Here is a 25,759-nt window from a genome sequence, read left to right on the forward strand (position 1 = left end):
TCAAGAGTATGTGGAACCAACGGGGTGACTCAAAGATTGGATATGGGATATGGGAGCGAGTGAAAGTGAATGTGGCATGACCTGAGCAGCCAGACTGAGACAGTGGCAGCTGGAACGTTGAAGACACGAACAGGTAAACTTGGGAGACGAATTGGACATTTGACATCAAAAGAAAGTCTAAACACTGAGACTATCATGTGGAAGAGTTCAAGATTGGTACTCGGTGAATATAGCCTCCTGAAATAGCAATAGAACACTCCAATAGCATCTTTTTTGTAATAAATATATTTTGATGCAGGATTGGAGAGAATACTCAGAAGTTAAGACCACTTGCTGCTCTTGCAGAGGACCCAGCACCCACATGGCATCTCACAACCTTCTGTAACTCTAGTTCCACAGGGTATGGTACCCTCTTCTGACCTGCCTGAGAAGTGCACACATGTGGTGCACATACATCCATGGAAGCAAAATACACACAAAAAAATAAAAATAAAAATTTTTTAAATATACTGATACAATACTTTTAATAAGTCACACAAGACTTTAATATCCAGATATTTCCAAGACTTTTAGGTACAATTCTTGTGTTTTATAATGTATTTAACACTGCTATCCAGTTATAGAAGTACTATTTTGTATTTAAGAAAAATACACCAGATCTTATCTGTAGCAGTAACTCTCTTACCATTTCTTAAGTAACCACAGAAGCTTGATATATTCAAAATATCATTTCCAGAACATTTAAACTTATTATGTACTGATTCCATTTTGAAGCATCTGTTGGAAAAAAAGATTTAAAGAATATTAAAGTTGAAAAATACTTTGAGAAAAATAAACTGAAGATATGGGTGTATCTTGGCAAATTGGGGATTGAACACAAGTTATTTTTAGCAGTATCTCCCATATCTTACCTCCCTACTTTGATCCTCCATCAATCTAAACCCCAACTGAACTGACAATGTTTGTTCATCAGGATGAACTCTGACCCACATTTGCAGTAAAGGTCTTACTGTGGTAGAACATGATATCAGACCGTGTCAACCAATGTTGGAATCCTAATGTTGACATCTGCCAGAGAACTTCCCCAGGTACCATCCTATTCTCACTGGGACAGTGATTCCATCTGGGAGTTTTCAGAGGCAGCCAGGGATGCTGTCACAGGCAGCCAGCTGTTTCTTTAGAATTCAAGGCAGCTACACACGCAGCTGGTAGGAACACAGTGATTTCTCAGCCTGTTCAGCTACAATAAAGTGTTGGCGAGATGGACAAATTTGCTGGAAGGATTTGGTATGACATATCCAATAACATATTATTTTGATTTCTCAATAAAACACGCTATCCAGACTCCAAAAGATCAAATTTGGAGTGACTGATTTAAAGAAGCAGGCGCTAAGTGTGACACTTGCATCCCGGGGTTTTATCAGACAGTTTTTATGAAGAATAGAGTATTTTGTGGCAACCTTTTAAGACCCTTTAGTGATAAGCATGCTGAAAGCTCCTGAAAGCTCCCACAGGACCTCCCCAGTACCCCAAACACCCTTTCTACCCTGGACTCTGTATTAGGAATGAACTCTGAATGAAAATCTCTGGCAAGCAATAGCCCAGTCTCTGATTGTCTGATCACAATCAGGATGATGAGATTTGTTAGTAGTCCAAGATTTTGAGAATTTGAAGAAATTTTAGTGATCAATTATTCCCCACCTGACTTTGTAAATCAGAAAAGTAAAGCTCAGAGAGGCAAAGTGGCAAGTCTAAAGTCACGCAGTGTAATGGTAGAACGAGGGATCACTCCTAGGTCTTCAGACTTGAGACTGATTACATTTTTTCACCATACTTTGTTGTTGTGTGATTTATTAGTAACAGAAAGTAAAGAAAGTGGTTTTTTAAAAAGTCTATCTTAAATTTTAAACTAAGTACACAGTGGGTAGGGTGAAATTGGGACATTTAAGATGAACAAAAGAAAATAACGGAAAATTGTTCATTTGAAATAGAAACTCCTGAATTGGCTTTCCTATTATTATCAAAAATAAAGTGAATATTAAAAACCCTATGGCATAGAAGCACCATGATGCAGAGGAGTGCTAGGCTCTTGGAATCTGTTTGAACTCCCAACACACTGGAAGCGCACTCAGAGCAGGAACTCTATTACACAGAGCCTGGGGCAAATACTTGCCGAACTGAACTCTTACCAAAGCACAGATATGACAGACCTCCCATCATGCAGTCTGCAGTTCAGTCTCTGTTCAGAGCAGTTCCAGGAACCACCTCACACCAATTAGTTCCCTCCCACACCTTCACCACTCATCGCTTCTCCTCAGTCCTTTATTTTATTTCAGTGTTTCCTATTTGTTTTGTTTTCTGTTTGTTGTTTGCTTCTTTGCTTGTTTGACAAGACCTCCAAAGGCCCAGCCCACCTGAAAGTCACTATAGGGACCTAGCTGGCCTCGCTCTCGCAAAGATTCACCTGCCTCTGTCTCCCGAGGCCTATTTGTTTTATATGCCATGACTTTTATCATTTGAATGAGTTCTTACCTAAATCATAAATTTATTTTACATTTCTTCCGTGGGCAATAAGATGCAGGCATATTTTAATAAGTATTTGTTGAGCTGAATTCAACTGGATAACTTCACAATGATCAATGTACGTTTGCTAAGTTTCAGAAGGGGGAGAAGCAAACAGCTTTAAGGTGCTCTGCTGTAGCTTAGCCTTACACCAGCCTCTCAGGAGCTGAGCTACATGTGGGTTTAATTCTTCCTTTAGGTAAGCCTCCCTATCCTCAACCACACAATGAGCAGGAGAGCTTATATCCAAGCTCTATGTAGAGGGAATGCACAGGGATTAGCCAGTATTAAACAACAACTGTCTTATTGCTGAACCCTGCTTTGTACGATGACTTACTGAATCCACTCTACTTCAATAGGAAAATATAAACTCCATGGTCACAAGATATGAAATTTTCAACTTTGGGCTGGAGAGATGGCTCAGAGATTAAGAGCATTGGGTGTTCTTCCAGTGGACCCAGGTTCGATTCCCAGCAGCCACATGGCAGCTAATAACCACCTATAACTCCAGTTCCAGGGGATCCGATGTCTTCTTCTGGCCTCCAAGGGCTCTGCACAACGGGGGTGCACTTACATACATTCAAGCAAAACACTCATACACATAAAATAAAAATAAATAAAAATTTTTTTAAAGAAATTTAAAAATTTTGCCTTTCCTTATGAGTTATACCATCGCAAGCACTTATGTATTCTTTGTTCATACTTAATTCATACCATGTAAAACTGATTACAAGATGCATATGCATGTATGTACATGTATATACCTACATACATATGTATCAATTCCCCTATGCCCTCATTCAGCATCTAGATTTATGATTTTTCTACTACATATTATATATATAATGGATATTTGTTTATTAAATTAATTTTTACTTTTCTTTCATTCATGTACATATGTATGTACGATTCATGTGTGTGCATCTAGGTGCATACAACATGTGTGTGCATATGCATATGGGGGGTAGAGGTCAACTCTGAGTGCCTTCCTTGATCATGCTTCAGCTTACTTTTTGAGACAAGATGTCTCACTGAACCTAGAGACATCGGTTCTGATAGACTAGCTGGCCAGCCAGTTCCAGAAATCCTGCCTCTGCACCTGCAGGGCTGAGGTTACAGGCACACGGCCATACCTGGCTTTCATATGTGCTGACTCAATTTCAGGTCTTCATATTTTCATGGCAGGTACTTTATCCACTGAGTCATCTCCCCAAACCAAATGAATTAATTTTAAACATATAGATGTACTGCCAAGTGTGTCCAACCCAGAGACTTAATGGAAAACCTTTTTTAAAAATGGTTTTGAACTAAAATAGTTGTATATCTAAGCCTGCCCCCATCAGAAGGAAGACAGGGCTGCTGAAAACAGAGAATAATGGCCTTAATGTCCCCATTACAATCAGCATCACCAGCACATCTTACCTGTCGATTTCACAGGCCAATTCTAAAGGCATGTTAACTAACTTATTAACTATAAATACCCTGCTCAGTAAATAGAGTATCGTATTTGATTCTTGCAAAGAATCACAGTGGTTTCCCAGGCCTCTTGGTATTCCAGCTCTGTTGGCAAGAGTGGCTGTGTATTTATTTGACAAGTCCAAGACTTTTCTGGAAAACAGATTTGCTCTGACACACTTGTTCATTTCAGAGCTGCATGCATCCCAGCCAGGCAGCATCAGGGAGAAGAGGTCTCGATCTGCAGCAAGTCCCAGAGACACGGGACCCTGTAGCTTGACGATATTGAGATGCCTGGAGCAGAGATTGTCCAACTCCTTATCTACTCCCCAGGGCAAAATGCAAGAGAGAAACAGCTTGGCAGTGTCTATGATGAGGTTGGTGTCCATCTTCCTGAGTGGCTTAGGATGCATCTTTTGGGGGCTCTTTGCTTTCTTCTGTCTTTTAATGCCATCCGTGTCCTCTGTGAATCTGTTGGTGCTGTCCCTGTGACCCAGGCTGTCACCGCCAGACCTGGCTTGTGCCTCAGCCTGCAGAGAACTGCATGAAGCTTTGTTTCTTTTCATGGTCAGTGTCTTCTTCTCCACTGTGCTCCTGGCTCTTCTCAGGATGTCACTTCCATAAAAGGAGCCAGAATGGTCACCATCGCTGGGAGGCAGGGGCAACAGCAATTCAACCAGGTTTTCCAGATCAAACAGAAGAACGTGAAAGCCAATGTGATTCCATTTTGTCTTCACAGGCAAGATATTAAAAGGTCTTAGGACAGACGTGGTGTCAGCAACCTGAAGGGGAAGATATGGGCATGTCAGAGTTCTTGGTATTTATCACAGTTCTGTGATGTCATTATCATGGAAAAAGAAATATGTAGTTACAATTAAGGGCACGTACTATTAATTTCTGCTAAAGAACAAGCTGTGACAATTTGTTTTATTTACAAAACTAAACTTCCTTTTAAACTAAACATTCTATATATTATTCTATGTAAGCTTTTTTTCTTATAACACTGCTTTCTTCTCTAAGTAAATTTGAATTAGATTTCTGGAGAATGACCACACTAGATTGAAATCTTTTTTAAAAAGATTTATCTTATTTTTATTTATGTGTACATGTGTGTATATGTGTATGTCTGCGTGTGCACAGGTTCATTTGCCTGTATTGTCTGCAGCAGCCAGAAGAGGGCATCAGATCCTTGAGTGCTGGACTTAACAGGTGGTTGAGAGCTGCCAAACATAGACGCTCGGAACTGAACCCAGGACCTCTGCAAGAGCTGTATGTGCTCTTAAGCACTGAGCCATCTCTCCAGCCCCAGCATTAGAATGTTTGATAAATACTCAGGACTTTCAATTCTAGTCACAGAGCACACAAGAAAAACACTCTGTGCCCGTTGCTCTGGATTCTTTTTAGTACATTTTTCTTCTTAGTATTTATGATAGCATTATGTGAAAAGCATAGTTATTTGCTGTTTGCTATTTCCCACTAGTATTTAAGCTTCATCTTTATAGTCTCCCCTTATTTTCTATATTGTTTCCACCCAGGGCCTACAAAATGTTAATGTTGTGCCACTCGGTAAATATGTGTTGAGAGCCAGAAGTAGTGGTGCACACCTGTCATCCTAGCACTTGGGGGTAGAGGTAGGAAGACCAAGAGCTAAAAGTTTGGGGTCAGCCTCAGTTACATAGCCAGCTGGAGGTCAGCCTAGGCTATGTGACTATCCATTGCTTAACTTCATGGTATTGGGAACATTCTCTCCTTTATATTTTATTGCCTTTTTTTTTTCTGGCTAGAAGTTTGTCAATTTTGATATTCTTTTCAAAGAATCAACTTTTAACTTTGTTTGGCTTCTCAATGCAACGATGTTTTTCTTGAAAGACAGTTTTGCTGAGCACGCTGTTTCAGCCTGACTTACTGCCTCTCGGCATTCTGAAGGCATTATCCTGTCTTTTGTCTTGCTTTGCTACAGCCAGAAGTCAGCTGCGGCCTAACTGTCACTCCATCTGTCGGCTCTCTCTGCTCTTTCCTTTTAAGATCCTTTTCCCTTTAATATTCTGATGTGTACATTTTTTCAGAGTCTACAAATTCTTTTTGATCCTTTAACTAGAACCTAACAGGTTATTTTTATGGCTGATTCTTTCTTAACCTTGTTTTAAAACCCTGTCTTCATTGTTTTTTCTAAAACAAGCTTATTCTTTTTTAAAATATATTTTATTTAGTATTTTTATTTTATGTGTATGAGTACATTGCCTGCATGTATGTGAGTGTGCCCGTGTCATGCAATGCCGTGGAGGTCAGAAGAGGGCGTCGGATTCCCACAGAACTGGAGTTAAGGACAGTTTGTAGCCACCATGTGGGTGCTGGGAATTGAACCCAGGTCCTCTGCAAGAGCAGTCAGTGCTCTTAACTGCTTAGCCATCTCTCCAGCCCCAAAACAAGCTTATTTTATGTGTGACTCTGCCTTGATCTTGTGGATGGTTTTCTGGTTCTTTTTGTGTATGCTATGACTGTGGATGTGAAATTCTGTCAGAAGGACTCCTCCAGGCTCGATGAGGCATGTTCTCTAAACTGCCATGCACGGGGTGGGAGGGGGTTACCCTTGGTACCCTCTTTAAGCAAAACTTTCTGCTTACTTGAAGTTTTTCGTTCCTTGTTTGTGTTACGAATTCCTACCCTTAGGCGACAGTTGTCAATTCTCAGAGAAAAACTTTTCCCCATTCAACCAAGGCTGAGGCCAAACAAAGGCAAACAGTTTCATTTTCTCTCTCTTGTGAGCCATCGCTGGCCTTGGTCCTTGGTTCACGGAGCCCCCAGCTCCTCAGAGGTGATGGACTTTGGATACAGTACCAACATTTCTCCACAGACCTGTCCTTCCTCTCTAAGCACCTGTGCAGGGGTTAAAATTTCACTTATAAGGAGGTTGGAGCGATGGCTCAGTGGTTAAGAGCACTGGCTGCTGCCCACTCAGTGGGAGGAATCTCATGTATGGTACTGTAAACCTAGCCAAATACACATAGCTGGAGAAGTCACAGATCTTAAAAAAAATTCCAAAGCTGTCACATCCCTAGACAAATGTAATTTCTTACCATGTGCAAAATATGGATCCTTAAATTTATAGACAAATATTCTAGTCACCACCCATCAAAGAAGCTTCTTTTTCAAGAGACATTGATAATTACAGAATTCCACAACTGGTCACACACAGAGATTGTCTGCAAATTTCCCATGTCTAAATGGCACATCTAGGATGCAACCTCGACACCTAAGGCTCAGAGAACATAGAACAAGGGATGAAGAGAACACTAGTGCATCTTTCAATTCTCATCAGTGAAGCTCCTTCATGCAACAGAAGGCCAGGAACGTAAAAGCTCATAAATGGCCAAAATTCATAGAATAAGGGTCTTCAGAGTGTGGGTCCTCGGACAGGACTCCTATATTAAAATCCATGCACCCAGGGCTTAGGGACCATCGCAGAAGAGGGGGCAGAAAGATTGTAAGACCCAGGGAGGAGGTGCATGACCATACAGAAATGGTCCTACAGGCACCTGGGACCCTTCTCATACAAACCTACAGCAATGGTGTCAGCATGCACAAGACCCATGCAAACTCAAGCAGACAAAACCCAGCACAGAACTGTAGAAATGAACAGCAGGCCCCAATCTTAGTGAAAGAATTATTGGTAGTTGATTACTGCTGGGTGAGGAAGAGCTGCTCTTCTTAAAGGGAGGGACTGTAGCTAGGCTGACTAGATCCCAATTGATGAACTTGCACTGAGGGCTATTTGGGGACACAAACTCTACATGATAGGACTTAACACAAATGACAGAATGTATGAACTTCAGTGGAGGGGGCTATAGGAGGGTGCCAAAAGGGAAGGAGATATAAAGATGATTTTCTGTATGAAATACACAAAAATTATATATATATATATTAAGAGCACTGGTTGCTCTTGCAGAGGACCTGGATTCAATTCCCAGCACTAAAAACAGCTAACAACCATCCATTCCAGGGGATCTGACACCCTTTTCTGGCCTCTGCAGACATTGTAGCACACAGGTGCACTTACATACTTGCAGACAACACACTCATACACATAATTCATTTTTAATTCACTTCCAAGTTCTCAGTGACTTGCAACTGCCTTTTCGCCGTTCTTAGTTTCTGGACTCATGTTCTCATTTTGGTTTTGGCATCTAAGAACTTCTGTACATTTCGTTAATTCAGATAAGGACTATTTTTAAAAATATAACGCGTACTTTTTCCATTATTTTTAGAGACTCGAGCAGGAATGATGTCCAGATGATTAGCCCACAAGCAGACAGATAGTGGATTTTCAAGGAGCATTAAAATTTTAAAAGTATAGCTTTGAGAGTGGAAAGAGGCAATTTGCTGTCTCATACACCACACAACAAAGGTGAACAGATCTGCTTTGTGGAAGGTGACTTGGTGATGTGTCTCAGAAAAAATTTAAATTGTACTTTTAATTTTAACTATTATATTTAAAAATTCAAATATTTTAGAGGCTATATTTTAAGTGCAAATATTGTTAAATATTATATAACCATTTAATGTTGGAAATTACTTAAAAATAATTTATCCTACAGGACAATTACAAAGATGCATAAAATGATATAAAATAATATACACTGCAGGATTTTCTACGTCAATAAGCTGCAAAACAAAAGGCCCATGGCGCGGATTTGTCTAAGCACATTTGTTACATGATCCCAAGGATGATACCCTGCAGCTGCTGCCGTGGAGCTGCTGAATTAGCAAGGCTACATCTAATATCGACGTCAGGCAAGAAATCTGTAGGCAGTGTAGATGGGAATGTCTAGATTTGTAAAAATATAACCCCAATTATTTTTAAATTACAGATTTTTTTTCCTTTTGTTTTGAGATGTTATAAATTTCATACAATCTATTTTGATCATATTTGGATCCCCTTCCCTATCTGCCCCCCTATTTCTACCCTTCTTCACCTAATTTCACAGTGGGTTCCAGGCCAGCTGGGGCTACAGGGAGACCCTGTCTTCAAATCGTGTGTGTGTGTGTGTGTGTGTGTGTGTGTGTGTGTGTGTGTGTGTGTGTGTGTGTGTGTATGTGTGTGTACATTTATCTAGTCAAATTTGTGACTCCAAATGTCCTTCAGTGTTCATCCACTAGAGCCTGGTCAACCTATCAAGAGTCTCACCCTCAACAGAGACTGACTCTCCCCTTCCCAGTGGTCACCTGTTGCCAGCAGTTCCTCAGATATGGTGGGTTGGGGTGTCCATCTACTTCTCCATGTCTATGCTGGGATGACCCTTTTTGATTACATCTATTTTTAAACTGTCTACTAATTAACAACAAAAGGTATATCAAACTATTACTAAATAATAAGAAATAAAATCACCAGAGAAAATGGTGCCTATAAGTCTCCTGAAATGCTTTTATGTGCTGTGATTTGATCTTCTGGGTCCCCCAAAAGCCAAGTGTCAAGGCTTGGCCTGGGGCTTAACAGGTGAGTGAGATTATTGGAGTGTCTCCTCAAGGCGATGCTGGGACTCTAGCCCCTCACTTCCTCTGACTCTTTGGTCCCCAGCTGGTGAGCATCTTTGCTCTGTCATGTGTTTTCTACCAACACACTCTGCCAAAGGCCTGGAAGCAACACAGCCACCTGACCATGGATGGACTGGAACTTCTGAGGCCATGCACCCAAATAAATCTCTCCGAGAGTCCTTATAAACTGTGTATCTCAGGTATGTTGTCATGCAAAGAAAAGCAGACTACCACATACCTTCATAAACCAACACATTAATAAAGTACACAAACAAACTTATAACACAAATAATCAAAGGTTAAAGATTTAGGAAACAAAGACCTCACATAAATTAGTCAATTATTCTTAGTCAAGACATAAAAGTGAGCAAATGGAGTAAAAGTATTACAGAAGGAGAGAAACCACCCTGCAAACAGAAAGAAAGTGGAGTGTCCCAAGCTGGTCACTGCTTCTTTCATCCTAGACTCTGATGAGCTCTACACTATCATAACTGTTGTTAGAAATGCGATAGTATATTCCAAGAGTCTTGAAAACATTGAGTGCTAGCATCTCTGGTTCAGAATCCACCCCCTGCTTCCCGTGTTTGGAGGTCTCTGTCTTTGGGACGTTCCCTGGTTTCCATCCATCCACAGCCCCTCAGTGATCCTGGCTGAGGATCAGCGTAGGGTGTGGGGTCAGTAGTAGCTACACAAGGAAGCTCAGCACCTGCATTGATACAACTCATACCTCACGCTCAGCTGGGAAGATACGAGTTAAAGGATAACTGTGCCTCCCCATGAGGGCAGGGAGAGCCAAAAAGGAAATGGCAACAGTCTGGTTATTTAATTCACAGTGAAGTTGGTTTCATTTGGAAATAAATCTATTAAGTTACAGTTATAATCCATTGCGATGTTTAATGAAGCTTAACAATTCCAGCCAGCCAACACTTCAGAATTTTAATTATTTATTTTTAGTTTATGTGTATGAGTGTTTTGCCTGAACGTATGTAAGTGCACCCATGTGTGCAATGCCCATAGACGCAAGAAGAGGACATCAGATCCTCTGGAATTGGAGTTACAGAGGGTTGTTAGTCACCATGTGGGTGCTGGGAACTGAACCCAGGTCCTCTGTATGAGCAGCCAGCGTACTTAACTGCTGAGCCGTCTTTCTAGCACCAACACTTTGAAATTTTAGAAGTATATTTTTAAGTCTTGTCAGCCAAGATGTCTGACAACATAATTATAATTATTTGGGGCAAAAGTAACAGAAAAACAACAGTAATGCCTCTAATAATATCTGAGTTACCAACTGGGCATTTGCACATTCAGTAGTAAGCAGAGGCTGTAGTAAACATCCAATGAATGTGTACGTTACTGAGAGTCAGTATATTTTTTTCAAAAATTCTATTAAAAACAGCATGCTAAACCATGACTGTTGTTATGATAAACTATATCTTAATTTAAGCATGGTAAGGGATATCAAAAATACTGTTCTAGCAAGTGTTTTGGAAACATCCACCAACATGGGAACATAAAAAAATCTAGTGCAAGTAATTAAATGTAAAATTTTTTCTTTGAATCTCTCTGTCAGCATCTCTGCATGAGCACATTAATTTGCAGGATCTCCTGTTGTTTATGGTGCACTATCTGAGCGCCTGACAGGTAATTCCCCATCATCTGTTCCAGGCTTCGTCTACACAGCAAGGGCACTGATTCTTTTCCAAGATAGCATGACTTTCAGTCCTGCTCTGTGAAGTTAGAGGGAGGTTCCTTTTACAGTGGAGTTAGTAAGAACAAGCTTGCTGAAGGACAATCTAGTCCTCTGAACTTGGGAGGGGCCAGGAGTAAAACATCTGATCATCTCCTTGTGAATATCCCACACAGCAGGTGGGGGAGGGAAAGAGTATACACACTTGGGAAAGCCGCTGAGTTAGAAAGTCTGTAATAGGAATTCCAGATGACTAGCAGGCAAGAATTACAAGAACCCCAGAAAGAGAGAAGTAAAACGCCAGTCATCAGACCCACAACAACCCAATACACACATAAAAAGGAAAAAAATTCCCAAAGTTTGGAGGCCAAATGTAACAGGTGTTAAGGTACAAATCTAACAGAGAGAGGGGGATACCGAAGGGGGGAGGGAGAAAGAGAGAGAGACAAAGAGAGAGAAAGAAGGAGGAGGAGGAAGAAGGCCAAGGGAGAGGGAGGGAAGAGAGGAAGGGGGAGAGAGGGGAAAACATGAGAGAGAGAGAGAGAGAGAGAGAGAGAGAGAGAGAGAGAGATGCACACAAAGATATACACACAAATACCTCCCCCACCTCCCCACAAAGACACGTGTGCACATGCGCACACACACAGACACGCACAGACACACACACAACCACACCCTTATTGCTTTACTTTCTTTTCCCTTCACCCTCTGTGTTCAGTTTGTATCTATTCATTTTCAGCCTCATTTAGAGATGAAATAGTTAAACAAGACTGGTTTTACTCCCTGCCTTTGAAAGTGGAAATGTACTTTCTAAGGACATGCTCTGATACAACTTCTGTCTCCAAACACGTTGGCTCCCCCACTGAGTCTGTTAAGGAAGGACTGATCTGCCACCACTACAAGATACACCAGATGTTGAGCCTGGCCTTTACCTTCTCACTCTCCTGACTGTGTCCAAACATTTAAAAACTAAGAACCCCGAAGCTGCTGAAACAGTCTAGATATTTAGTTATGTTGAAGAGTTAGAATACAGAAACCACCTCATCTGACTCCTCCTTGAAGCAAGGAAGCAGAGAGGCAGGAGCCTGACTTTCTCAGAGACCCACATGGTAAATAATCACTCCAGGACTCTCTTTGTGTTTCCCCCCACTACTCTATAGGAACACTCTCCACTGTCACTGTTCTAAGAATGAGATGATATCCCCCATGTGTTATTTCTAAGATAATCCAGGGTCCTCGTCAAATAGGCGTTTATTTTATGAGACACTGAATTCAAGCTCTATTAGGAAGAATCACCCCTGCAAGAACATCCTCACCACATTAGAGCTGCTCACTTCTAAAATCATCATGCAAACCTCTTTCTCAGAACACGAAGGCTCGTCCCTCCCTCCTGGTCCTCTTGGCTTTCTTTGCTTGCTTCAATCTGCCCACTGATGTATGGCCCTGACTTGTACTTCACATCACACTTATTTTTCTATAAAACTCTCTTTTATTTTTTTCTTTTGTTCATTCTTGAGACATCATCTCAGGAGCCCAGGCTGGCCTCAAACTCCCTAAGTAGCAGAGGATAACCACAAACTCCTGATCATCTCAATTCCAATTCCCCAGTGCTGGGGTCACAAACATGAACCACCATGTCTGGTTTATACAATGTAGGGGACTGAAGCCAGAGCTTTGTACATGCTAGGCAGGCACTCTACGAACTGAGTACCAGCCCCAGCTCCCTTTAAAACTTTCATTAGTTTTGAATGCAGTGCCGTGCTATTCAGTTCAGTTTTATATGCACTCTATCAGTGAATTTGGAAATTTCCTATACCAACATCTTAGTTAAGGCTAAACAACACTGAGTTCTAGAAATTGAGTTGAAAATACTTAAGTATACAACTATAACCTAATCTACCACCACAAAGTACAATTAATTACAAGAGATTAGCTAGCAATGACAAGACAGTCATTGAAATCAAGTTTCTAAGTAATCTTTAAAATGAATACTGAAGCCATCTACATTGAAGCTCTAAAAAACTGCAGTGAATCAGAAGGGAAAGAGTCTCCTTGTCAAATGTTATGTTTCATATATCTTATGTATCTCAAACATTACCAGTAATATAAAAATGAAATAAAAACATAGTTTTGAGAGCATTTCAATTCAACTCCCTAATATCCTCCATTAGATAATTGTACATTTAGAATCCCCCCTTGTACCACACTCAAGGCTGAACTGCAAAGTTGGTCATTGATCCTTAGCGATCCAGTAGGGGAGGTTTTGGTTCTCTTTAATACAAGAGGCTGTTGAGACGCAGATAATCCTGCATCCTTGTCTGCAATCACACAGCTAATGACTGGTACACCAACATTCAAACGCCAGTCTCACTGCAAGCCCATGTTTCAACAATCCCTTTCTTGTCATTTCTGTGGTCCTCTCTATACTACAGATTTTAACCTGTGATGCTGAAGGCAATAATGTTTTTAGAAAATTTGCAGTTGTATAATTCTGACCACAATCAGGCTGAGAACATTTCCCTCTACCCAGCCAGACCCCGCCTGACCCTTTGCTGGCACTGTGGGTCCCAGCAGACAGCACTCAACTAAGGGCTGTCCCTATGCATCTTCCCTGCTCTACCTCACTTGTGTGGCTGTGATAAAATATCCTGACCAAAAGCAACTTAGGAGAGAAGTCGTTTATTTTATCTCAGAATTCCAGGTTACAACTCACCACTGTGGGGAAGTCACAGAGGCGGGAGCTCAAGACAACTGGTCAGGTCACATCCAATGTCAAGTGTAGAGAAAGTGAATGAATGCATGTCTGCTTGTGGCTCTGCTAGCTTTCTCTACTAGGCGATTCGGGACCCAAACCCAGAGAATGGTGCCCCCCACTTTCAGGCTGGGTCTTCCCCCATCAATTAATACAATCAGGGCCATCCCCACAGATGTGCCCACAGGCCAACCTGCTCTAGACCATCCCTCACTGAGACTCTAGATGAGACTCTCCTCCAATTGCTTCTGCTTCCTGTCAGGTTGACAATGGAAGCTAACCATTCTTTCTGTACAGTTTGTATACCTGGGCAGTTCACTCCTTGGACTTCTGTTTCCTGTGATTCGGATTCCTGAAGCTGCCTTCAAGCTGCCATTACACTGGACCAATGCTTCAAAGATAAACGTGTTTTAGCATCAGGACCTCAGATCTTCTCCTGCCTTGAGCAAACACCCCCTTTTGGCCCCTATTCTCTCCTTTTGAATCTCCCTGAGATGACTTTACCATTTAATGAGACTTTACCCTGAATGTCTTTATTGTTACTACCAGAATAATTTAGGGATTTTTAAAATTAATCTTTTTGAGCAAATTGCTATCAGAATATCAAAAGTTTTCAAATGCCTGTAGAATTAAGAGCAAATTCATTGGATCAATACACCCAGACTTCCTGCCAAGTCCTTTCTTTCCTGACCAGCACACTACTGTTCTTTGCTCCGATGGTGGATTTCTGATCTGATGCTGAAGTGTTTATCTCATGTTGGTGGGCATATGTCACCTCAACAGTACCCCTTCCCTCTCTAGAGTCTGCCCCACAGTTCTTCACCCTCACCTTCCCAGGCCCCTTATTTCCAATCTCTTTTCTCAACTCTTTTACAATTAGGTAAACAAACGCTTTTCATGTGTGAAAGCTCAGTCTTTCTCTAGGAGTGAATCTCCTTTAATCCAAGATCTGTGTATTTTGGTGTGAGCTATCCCAGGGCAGGATTTATGCCTGATGCCTCTGTTGCTGTATCAGGGACAGGGCTACTTCCCAAATCAATATTTTGTAAATTATAGTGTTCAAGAAAATCCACTGAATGAAAAAGTTTGTATATCTCCTAAACAACCAGAAAAGGGAATGCACAAAATAGAATTAACCAATGAAAACCATTTGTTTTCCTTTAATTGTAAAATAGGAAGTAAACAAAGATAATTCCAGTTTAACTCTCAAGCCTTCAACAGAATAAAGCTGGAAACAATCCCTGAGAACTATATCTCCTCTAGCAAAAAAAAAAAAAAAAAGTCATTTCCCCTGTCATAAACCAGTGCTACCCTGGAATAAAGCACACATACACACACACACACACACACACACACACACACACACACACTCACACAGCAAACAATACATACACACAATACACATTCAAAACCTGCACACCCACAAAACACAACATGCACACACAGCATACAACACACATATACACTTACACAGACAATGTGACAAAAGTGTGTTTAAACCTGGTCCTGGAAGCCCCCCAAAGTGATATTCAGTCACTGAACCTCAACAAATACAATATATTTCCACTTGTAAACCTCTTATCAGGACTTTATACTGAAGTGTGTCTGTATGCTGGGCTCCCTACCCTAGGAAGAAGTTTCTAGAGTGAGCAGGGCAGGCATGGCCCCACAGGGAGCCCCACCTATATTCTTTCCCTGGAACCACCCAGCCTCTACTCCCAGCTGCATCGAAGCTCAACCGGCTATGGAGGCCTCTGCTATTAACAGTTCCTCGGCATTATGGCCCTGCTAAATCCTCTGCCTGCATGTCTCTTCTGCTGAGAAGGCCCTAAACACTATCTTCGGGAATTCTGTTCCTCAAGAACTCACTTTCCCTGGACATCCCTCCACAAACCTTGACAAATCTCGCCTTTCAGTTATAATTGTGCCTGCCTTGGGCCTCTTGGTTTAGCTCCCAGCCTTTTTCTTCTTCCGTCATCACAGGCATGAGTCCTATTCCTTCTCCACCAGACTGAGAGTGGTTTAACCTCCCAAACCAGTTCATAAAACACACGATTTCACGAAAGACTTCAAAGAGACTAATAAAGTGAGGTAAGCTTCATATAACCACAGAGGACAGGTGTGCTGACTGTATGATCCCTTTCCTCTGATGACTGCTAAATACTGGAGCCTAGTGAGCTGAGGATACCATTCCAGGTGTTTAAATAAAACAGCAGGGCCAGCAACATGGCTCAAAGGGTAAAGGGCATGCCACCAAGCCTGATGGCCTGAGTTTGATTTACCATATGGTGGAAGGAGAGAACTCACTCCCACAAGTCACCCTCTGCCCTCACACATGTGCCAGGGCAACTGCATACCTCCCCGCCCTCCCACTCCCACACATAAAATAAATAAATAAAATGTAACACACAACAACTAAAGCGGGAACACTGATACCACTGCATCTACTAAGTGCTTTTTCTGATGGTGACTTAAAATTCAACCATTAGGCTTTGTTCCTACACGTTCCCATAAGCCCATGTTTAACTTCTGTCTGACCAGGAGAATTCATTTAAGAAACTGTCTCCTAAGTGAAAAACAAATGTGTCCAAATGGCAGCCTATTTAAGCCCATAATTACAGTTCAGTCAGTATCACCCTGCTCCACATAGATTGCCCTGTGCCGGTGGACTTCTGTCCACTCTGAACCTCACTCAGAAAGTTCTTACTCCCAATCCTGGTCCCCTCAGATACACTATTTCCCCCGAAAATCTTTCTCATAGAGAATTTGGAGTAAACTGGGGAAGAAAAAGATTTGATTAAGGTATTTCTCCACTAGAGATGTGTATTTATTTGATGTGTGTGAATGTCTTGCCTACATGTATGTAAGTGCACCCGTGTCATGCAATATAAGTACGGTGTCAGATCCCCTGGAATTGCAGTTACGGATGGTTGTTAGCCACCCTGTGGGTACTGGAAACAGAACCCAGGACCTCTGGAAGAGGTGCCAATGCTCTTAACTACTGAGCCATCTCTCCAACCCCCACATCAATTACCTTAATTAAGACAATCCCTCACAGACACACCCACAGGCCAACCCAATGTCAGAAATCCCTCATTGAGCCTCCCTTTCCAGGTGATTCTAGGTTGGGTCAAATTGAGAACTAAACTAAATATCACATTACACATTTTTCCTGTAACATAAATGCCCACTTTTACTCACTTTGCCATTTTACTTCCTTTATCAATTTGTAATATTCCCTTTACAAATAAAATATTAATATTTTATTGAACATATCACAAAGATATTTCCAGCTTGTCACTGGACCTTTACATAGCATTATTGGTTTGGTGCTACATTTAAAGTTGTTTTCAAAGTAAAAAGCCATCATTTAATGTATTTCTTTGATGTTTTAGAACTCTTAAGTCCTTTACAACCCAATTACTAAAAATATTATCACATATTATGCCTTCTCCCAGTAATCCATCCTCATGGAAAACTTCTGTGTACCTGGAGTTTATTTTGTGAAAGGTAGGGATATAATTTCTAAATGACAATGAATTATACCAAAGCCACTCGGGAAGCTTCCTTTCTTGATTTTAGGTTCCATCTTTTCCAAAGAATAGGCTGTGATACACTGGACTCTTATGTCTATTGCTTTGCTACACAGGGAGTGTTGAGTGGCTAGAGAGCCTAGGATTCTCTCACACCTGCCATCTATGTGCTCATTCTTCTTGGCTCAATGTCTACATTCATCTTTCTAGAATAATTTTATAATCAACGTGTCAAGTTTTCCCAAACCCACCAATGAGAGTTTGAAATGCCTTATTATTAAATGCATATGAGTAGAAGATATGTGGACCAAATAATTTTTAAAGCAGTAATAATCACAGAAAACATTGTGTTTTCCCTCTGGGACTCCATAATTTCCTAAAATCAAGAGCTTTTCTACCTTTCAATAGTGTCTTAAATACTGTTTTCTATGGGTTTTGTACATTGTTTTTTCATTCTATTATTTTTATGTTATGTGTATGAGTGCATTGCCTGCATGTATGTAAGTGCACCCACATCTCGCAATGCCGCGGAGGTCAGAAGAGGATGTGAGATTCCCCTGGAACTGGAGTTAAGGACAATTCTTAGCCACCATGTGGGTGCTGGGAATTGAACCTGGGTCCTCTGCAAGAATAGTCAGTGCTCTTAACCGCTGAGCCTTGTCTCCAACCCAGGCTTTGTACCTTCCTATCCATTATATTTTTATTTTCTATTTTTATGGCTATTTAGAATTGAATTTCAATTACAGTATGTTTTCAAATTGGTATTATTTTATGAGTTTTGTATTTATTCAACTACTTTGCTTAACATTGTTTCTATTTATCTATTTGGTTTTCTGATCCATTAATCATGTAGCAGATCATTCACTACTGGTATATCTAAATAAAGGTAACTTGCTTTCTCTGTGCATCTTTATTCTCCTTATTTTCTATTGATATTTGCCCAAACTTCCAGAAAGAAAGGTAAATAACAGCATAGATAGTATACTGCTGTAATTTTAACTGACCGTGATTATTACTGCTTAAAAAATCATTTGATTCACATATTTTGTTAATATTGGATGCATTTAAGTATTTTTCCTAGTTCCGTTCTGTGTCACCTTCCTTTAATTATGATACTGGATGCTAATTTTCAGTAGCATCAGGCAAATAAAATAATACAGAGTCCTAAAAGGGGCATAATAGTAACAGCTTACGTGTTTTTCTAGACTCCCAAGTCTCTTCTCCCATCAAACATTTTCCAGCAGAGAAAATTAAAGCAGCATTTACTGGAGGTGTGGTTAAAAATTCAGCCAGAGCAGATCTATACACACCCATGTAGAAGGATGCTCATAAATTTTTGTTTTATTTTTTTGTGACAGGGTCTCACCATATAGCCTAGGTAGGTCTTGAGCTCACAATCCTCCTGCCCCCAATTCCTGAGTGTTGGGCTTACAGATGCACTTCACCACATCAGGCTGTCCCCAAATATTTTTTACTTAAAACAACCTGCTTATCAGCATGTGTGATACAATCTGATCTCTACATAAACAGATACGAAAACATACATGTAGCTCACATACTTTCAGCTTACGTTCAGAACCCTCACACACACACAGCATCACAGTAGATGAGGTCAGCACAGGGCTGTGGTTTACAGAGCAAATAAGGTTTCTTCACTCTCCATAAACTTCAGGGGGCTCTCCCATTTGTCAAGCACTCATCCTAAAATTCAGCCTCGGTCCATTAGTGATTCATGAAAACCAATACTGCTATATAGCATTTTGGAAGGTCTTAAATTACACAGAAAGCATACCTGAGAAGTCAAATTACTGTATATGTTACCAACATGACATCCAGTAAAAGAAAAGTCCTTTGCATCACCGCCCTCAAAGAATAAAGGCATTAACTGATTTAATACACATAACCACATAAAAATTTCATGGCAAGTATAGTTAGAGCCTGTCTTGCTATCTAACCTTGTCTCTGAAGGCTCTTTACTACTGGGATCCAACTGGTTCTGGGAACTCAGCTATCTCCCTTCAAATTTACATTTCCAGTAGCTGATGGGGGCAGGGGTCCCATGTTGGTTTTCCTCTCTTTCCCTCCTTCCTAAGATATTTGCTAACAAGATGTAAGCTCTAGATGAATCCCCCTTTTGCTGGAAAGAAAAGTGAAAGAATCCATAATGAATACAACAAGACATGAATGTTTCTCCAATGCTGAAACACATCCACGCAATTTTCACTTTGGAATCGTTTGTTCTAAAAATAGAGAATTGATACAGATATTGACGACAGAATGCCTTAGTTTACGAAGATTAATGATAGGCTGTAATGAGTGTCCCAGTCTCCATTCCAATAGCAAATTAATAAATTGCCTAATGAATTCACATACTAATAACAACTAAATGTTTACTGAGTGGACTTTTATTAATCAAACCAAACAACCCATTGCACACGAGCAGTTTATGTGGGATTGGGTTTCTGTTTTGCTTGTTTTTTTGTGTCTCCTTTCTGAAATATCTTCCATCTTCCCTCATAAAGAAGATGAAGTTCTTCTAGGTTGGAAATCTCGAGTCCTCTTTGTTTCCTAAACCCAAAGCATTATAGTTTCTCAACTTGATGGGAGCTGGCTGGGGCATACTTTCCATTATACTTTCTTTGGGGTGACCCAGTACAGTGTGGAGGACCTGGCCCACTGGCATATAGCTGGTAGTGAAAGGTCTGTGTCTTTCTGGCTCTTGGCCTATCTAATTCCACACTCAGAATAAGACTAGGTGCTGTTTGCCTAAGTTCAACTCTCTCTCTCTCTCTCTCTCTCTCTCTCTCTCTCTCTCTCTCTCTCCCTCACTCTCACTCTCGCTCTCACTCTCTCTCTGTGTATGTGTAGAAAGAGAGAAATAATATGCTTTTCAATAATGCATCAGTTTTCCAAAATCTAACTTAAAATGTTGAAATTTAACTGCAAAGATAACTTCCTTGGAGAGTCACATAACATATCAATGTAGTTACCTATTTAAACTAAATTATGAAAAGGGATTTTACCCAATTAAAATGCTCATAGTAACAGATATGTTATATACAGCCAGAGCTCTCAGATATACAATGAAAGTCAAATTCAAGTTATGTGTAAAATTTTAAGTGTTAATTTAATACCACATAAAATTATTTAGGAATAAATTTCTACTATGATTTGAGGAAAACAGGGAATCCATTAGCCATGAAATACATTGATCCTTGCAGGGAACTCATGGATTTGAGGAACTTGTGAGTTTTTACCCTCTTATTTATTTTTTCTCCTTTGTTAAAGGAGTGGCTATGTTAACGCACACATGTGGGAGCCCAAAGCTGAAGGCACTCATATACCACTGTGAGTGTAAAGTAGGACTGATCTTACCACGTCTATGCTTGCAATTAAGGAAATCCTTTCTTAGTTCTATATAGTTTATCTTAAGATATTTTGATAAAAAAAATTCTAGATGCTCAAAAGGGCCCATTTATATTTCTCCATGAGAATTTTATCTGCATTCACAGAAAAATGGTACCATTTTAAAGGGATTTAAAAGAATTGATTAAATAAATGAAAAAAGATCTGCAAAGGGCTTTGCACTTACTGAACCAAATACACTTCAGCATTCATAACAGATAAATTAATTTCACAGGACACCTTAGCAGGTGGGGTATGCTATTTATGAAAAGCTCATGTCTCACAAAGGAAAAATCCGGAAACCATTGGTGGGCCAATAAGAGTGAACAAATACCCCATCAATGTGTCAATCAAACAGTAAGCCCGAGGTTGCTGGAGGTAGTGGTTGGCAATCAAACCGGCTCAGTCCAGCTGGTCAGGTAGAGAGCAGCCTAACTGGCAAGGAGTAGACAAAGACAAAGGCTTCAGTCTACAGCTGATGTATAAAAGGGCGTGGGGAGCTGAGCTCACAGCAGAGACAACATTACCAAGCTAATGGCACGGGCAATCACAGGGCCACCGTGCATCCAGGTACCAGCAGGGCACTCATTTCCAGTTAAGTGTTAGAGTACCTTTTTGCTTGCTCTCACCCCTGCAGGGGTTAAAACAACCCAGCACGTGAAATTCACTGACTGGTAGTAAATTACTATATTGGATAGTTTTTGTTTTCTTTGGCCAATGACTTTCCTGTGTATGCTCGCTATCATTACCAATTAAAGGACAGCCGCTTTGGCTAACTGTATCTCGCTATATATCAGCACGGATGCTCCAGTTCCCTCTGCAAGTTCCTCCAGGTCAAGAGGCCCCTTTGACCTTCCCCTTCTCAGTCTTCTTGACCACTGCCTATTGTGACAATCTCAGCTGAACAGATGGACACTTTCTGCCACACTATAAAGCTTAGAATACAAAGATAAATGAAATAGAGTCTCAGGCTTCAAACTGGTTTATGAGCGTGAAATATTATTAGGCTGTCCTACAAAACCTCCAGTTTTAAAGTTTATAATCTGACCCTGGCTAATTGGAAAAACTGCTTGCTTCTTTTTAAATTGTAAGAGTTTTAATTGTAACAGTTTAAGTCTGAGAGGCAGCAGAATGTTGTAAAAATGCCCTAAGTTGCTGGCTACATTTATAACTAATTTAATAGCCAGGTTTGAAATGTAGGGTGTTGTTTTCTGTTTCTGCTGTTTTTTATTAATTAGGAAGATTTACCATAGTAGAGTGTAGTGCTGAACCAAATAGAGATGAAGATTTCAAGCGGTCTTATGCGTAATTTTTCTTGCTTTCTATCAAGACCCTGCTACAAGGCAACTCTGGTATTTTTGCATCAGAAAATAAAAAGAAAATTGCTAAGCATCCAATTTAATGACTCTTTTGAACTATGCCTATGATTGTACCACTGTGATTATTTGAATATTTTGAAATTGTTGTTTGATCTTAAGTCGATGAGGATACATGCTTCTCCACTGAAAGTCTGGGTCTCCTTTAAATAAAATGATCACATAATTTGTTGTTTGAATCACATGACTTTTTAAAGTGAAAGAATGCTATTATTACTTTGGAACCACAGGCATGAGCCACAGCCGTGTCTCAGCAAACCTGGTCATCCATTCTTAAACGTGGCAGGCAATGAGTTTGCTTATGAACAATAGTGTTTCTGTGTCACTCTTAAAATGTGACTGCTGGCCTTGAGGGATGGCTTCTTGATATTCCAAAACAGATTTCTCAGTATTCAATGAAATTTCATTAACGAAAACAAATACAGTTAAAGAAAATGAGAAATATGCATGCACATGTAACTTATTTTCTTTATGTATTCTTTATTTTGCTGAAGATTGAATTCAGGGTTTCACACATGCTAAGAAATACTCTGCCACTGAGCTACATCCCAGTTTCCATTTGTAATTGACTTAACGAAAAAAATAGTCTAACAGCGTTTGAAGATCAAGTTAAGGGAGAGATTGAGAAAGAAGAGGAAGACTGTAAACAAATCACCAAGGAGTCAGGTGGAATGCTGGAGGGCATTTTAGGGAACTGCCTAGATTAGAGAAAAACCTGGAGACAAATGCACTTCAGTAGAGGAAAAGAAAACAACAACAAAAAACAAAATATAACCATTTATGTTTCCTCAGTGCCTGGAAAGAGACGGAACCCACATCCCAGCTTTGAAGTTTCAGCATCTTAGAAATAATTCTGAAAAGTAAATGAGCAACAACATTTTCCAAGGTAGGAAAGGCTCTGAGAGGATCATAGTTACATACATTTATTTAAAGTGAGGGACAGTCACATAGCGACATAAAGAATCAGAGAAAATAATTTTCCACTATGTGTATAAATATTTAGTGGAGAAAATTTCTTTTATGATTATATATATAAAATGTCTGTCGACAAACTATATATATGGAATAACTAAAATTCTTTCTTGCTAAAATTACCTAAAATTCTGATAAATCTAAAAAGTTCCTCCCAATTATAGGGTATACTTAGGGAATACTAATGTTAGAGATGATATATAAAAGATGGGTCCAGCAGAGCTAGAATTATTTTTTCTGTGAAATTCTATGAAATTTTGAGTTGAAAGCATGATTTATCTTGCCATTTCCTTTCCCTTCCCTGCCCTTTCTTTTTTTGTTTTTTGAGACAGGGTCCCATGTAGCCTGGATTGGTCTTGAATTCATTATGTAGTCAAAGATGACCTTGAATCCCTGATTCTCCTACCTCAACTTCCTCTTGAGTGCTGGGATTCTACTTAGTTAAACCCAGTACTGAGTCAACACGCCTGCTTAGTGTGGTGGTGTAGATCAAACCCAGGGCTTCCTCTGTGGCAGGTAGGCATGATATTAACTGAGCTCCATCCCCAGGTCTCTCTCTAGACTTCTATTTCAAAAAGTTAAGCTCCCACTGGGTGCTAAAGACTCATTTGCTAGATAAATCTGTCCATATATTTAGGAAAAAATGTGAATGATCAGGATTACTTCTACACACAGACTGAAAAATAACATGAATCAGTGCAGAAAATTGAAAAGAAATTTTGATTATTATTAAATAGAGACTACAGGTATTTATATACATTCATAAGATTAAAAATAAGAAAGTTGAGGGGCATTTGAAAGAGATCCTTAACCTAAAATCTGCATTTCACCATGCTGACTTTCCTGTTCATGAACATTCCTAATACTATTCACATAACCTTTAAAAGTAAATACAAAAGAAAACAAAACTGGACTCAACCATATTTATAACATCTTGATTATTTTTTCACACACAATTTCATAGAATTTTATAGATGGAAAGAATCTTAAACGTCATTACCTGTATAGTCACTGGCATGTCTACAAGTTTCCTTCTTCTCAGCAGATGGGTTCTGTCTCCTCAGTCCTGTCTTTATAAAATGAGCAAAGGGTCCAAACCCTTCTGACTTAACTGGTGCTAACAGCAAACAAAAATAAACCGGGTCTATGTCTTAACTAATGAGATTTGAGGTTCTTATCCAACTAGATATCAATAGATGGGTGAAAAGACAGACAGAAGACTGCCAAGATAGGCCTGGTAACAAGTCAAAGTCACACAGCAATTCATTTAATCTACTCAACCTCTAAAATGCCTAAATTGAAAGGAGACCAGCTGCAGCATCTGTACCACAGGACACAAGATCCCCTATACACATGTGCTTTGTGCTTCCCCTAAAAGTTACCAGAACACCAAACACCATTCTCCACCCATAACTTTTTATAGATGTTTTGTAACTCAATTTTAATATATTCTGCATCCTATAAAAAAATCAATGACTCTAATATAAAAATATCACATTCGAATTATATGAAGCCAAATCATGAGAGGCAAAAGAGACAGTTGTCTCATGCACATTCCTTAAACAGAAATTGTTTCCTTGGACTTCTTTTTACCTTTCCCAGTATATAACTGTCAATTAAGATCACTAGTGTGTTGCTAAATTTCTGAGAACTCGGCCTCTGGAGACGAGTACTAATGAAGACGGACACACTATGGGCACGTTGATGTGACTCACTCCAAACACTTTTGCTTCTAACCATGACTCTGAAGTCAGTGGCATCAACTTAACACTATAAATGCTGTATCAGGTAAGCTGATAATTGGCCAAAAGGTCAGGAGAGGGAGAAAATAGTCTAATCAGAATTAGTTCTCCACTGAACAGAACAGTGATTAAGAGCACTGACTGCTCTTGCAGAGGACTTGCGTTCAAGTCCCAGCATCCACATAGCAGCTAACAGCTGCTGGTAACTTCAGTTCCAGGGGATCCAACACCTTCTTCTGAAATCCATGGGCATTGCACAACACAGGTGCACTTACACACACAGAAGCAATATACTCATACACATAAAATAAAAATAATAAATAAATATTAAGAGTTCAGCCACAATATCTATTTAAGGAAAGTGTCTCCGTGTAGCCACTAGATATTTCAGTCAATCTATTCCATGTGTAACTTGTTAAAACAAAATCAGTACCTAGAGAGATGATTGACTAAAACAATACCTAATTAAGACTAAAGTTTATGAAATGTCTGAGGACACGAGTCCTTTACAAAAGATCCCATACTAGCATTCCCAATATCTAATCATTGATTGACAAGCCCTTGTAAGCTTGATTGACAAGCCCTTGCAAACAACCTTATGAAGCAAGGAACAGAGTACATAACCAGCAAGCCAAATGAGAGCTCACAAACTAGAGACTTAGAATTCAGTGGAACTGTCCAAACTGAGTCTAGAGTTTCATCAAGTTTACTTATTGTGTAATTGTCAAACACTTTTAATTACC

General features: G+C 40.0%; 1 protein-coding gene across 2 annotated transcripts in view; it reads right to left on the bottom strand.

Moving 5' to 3' along the window:
• Window positions 1-25,759, bottom strand: part of Wdr72 (WD repeat domain 72) — a 215,313-nt gene that overhangs the window by 107,383 nt on the left and 82,171 nt on the right. For both annotated transcript variants that reach the window (XM_008829780.2, XM_008829779.2), the window contains exons 14-15: window positions 3,985-4,799; window positions 686-777 (exon numbers count right to left, since the gene is read on the bottom strand). In XM_008829780.2, coding sequence (XP_008828002.1) covers window positions 686-777; window positions 3,985-4,799 — 907 coding nt within the window. The remainder of the gene's footprint in view (window positions 1-685; window positions 778-3,984; window positions 4,800-25,759) is intronic.

This window comes from Nannospalax galili, unplaced genomic scaffold, assembly GCF_000622305.1.
Source record: "Nannospalax galili isolate Female #2095 unplaced genomic scaffold, S.galili_v1.0 scaffold213, whole genome shotgun sequence".
Classification (NCBI taxonomy): Eukaryota; Metazoa; Chordata; class Mammalia; order Rodentia; family Spalacidae; genus Nannospalax; species Nannospalax galili.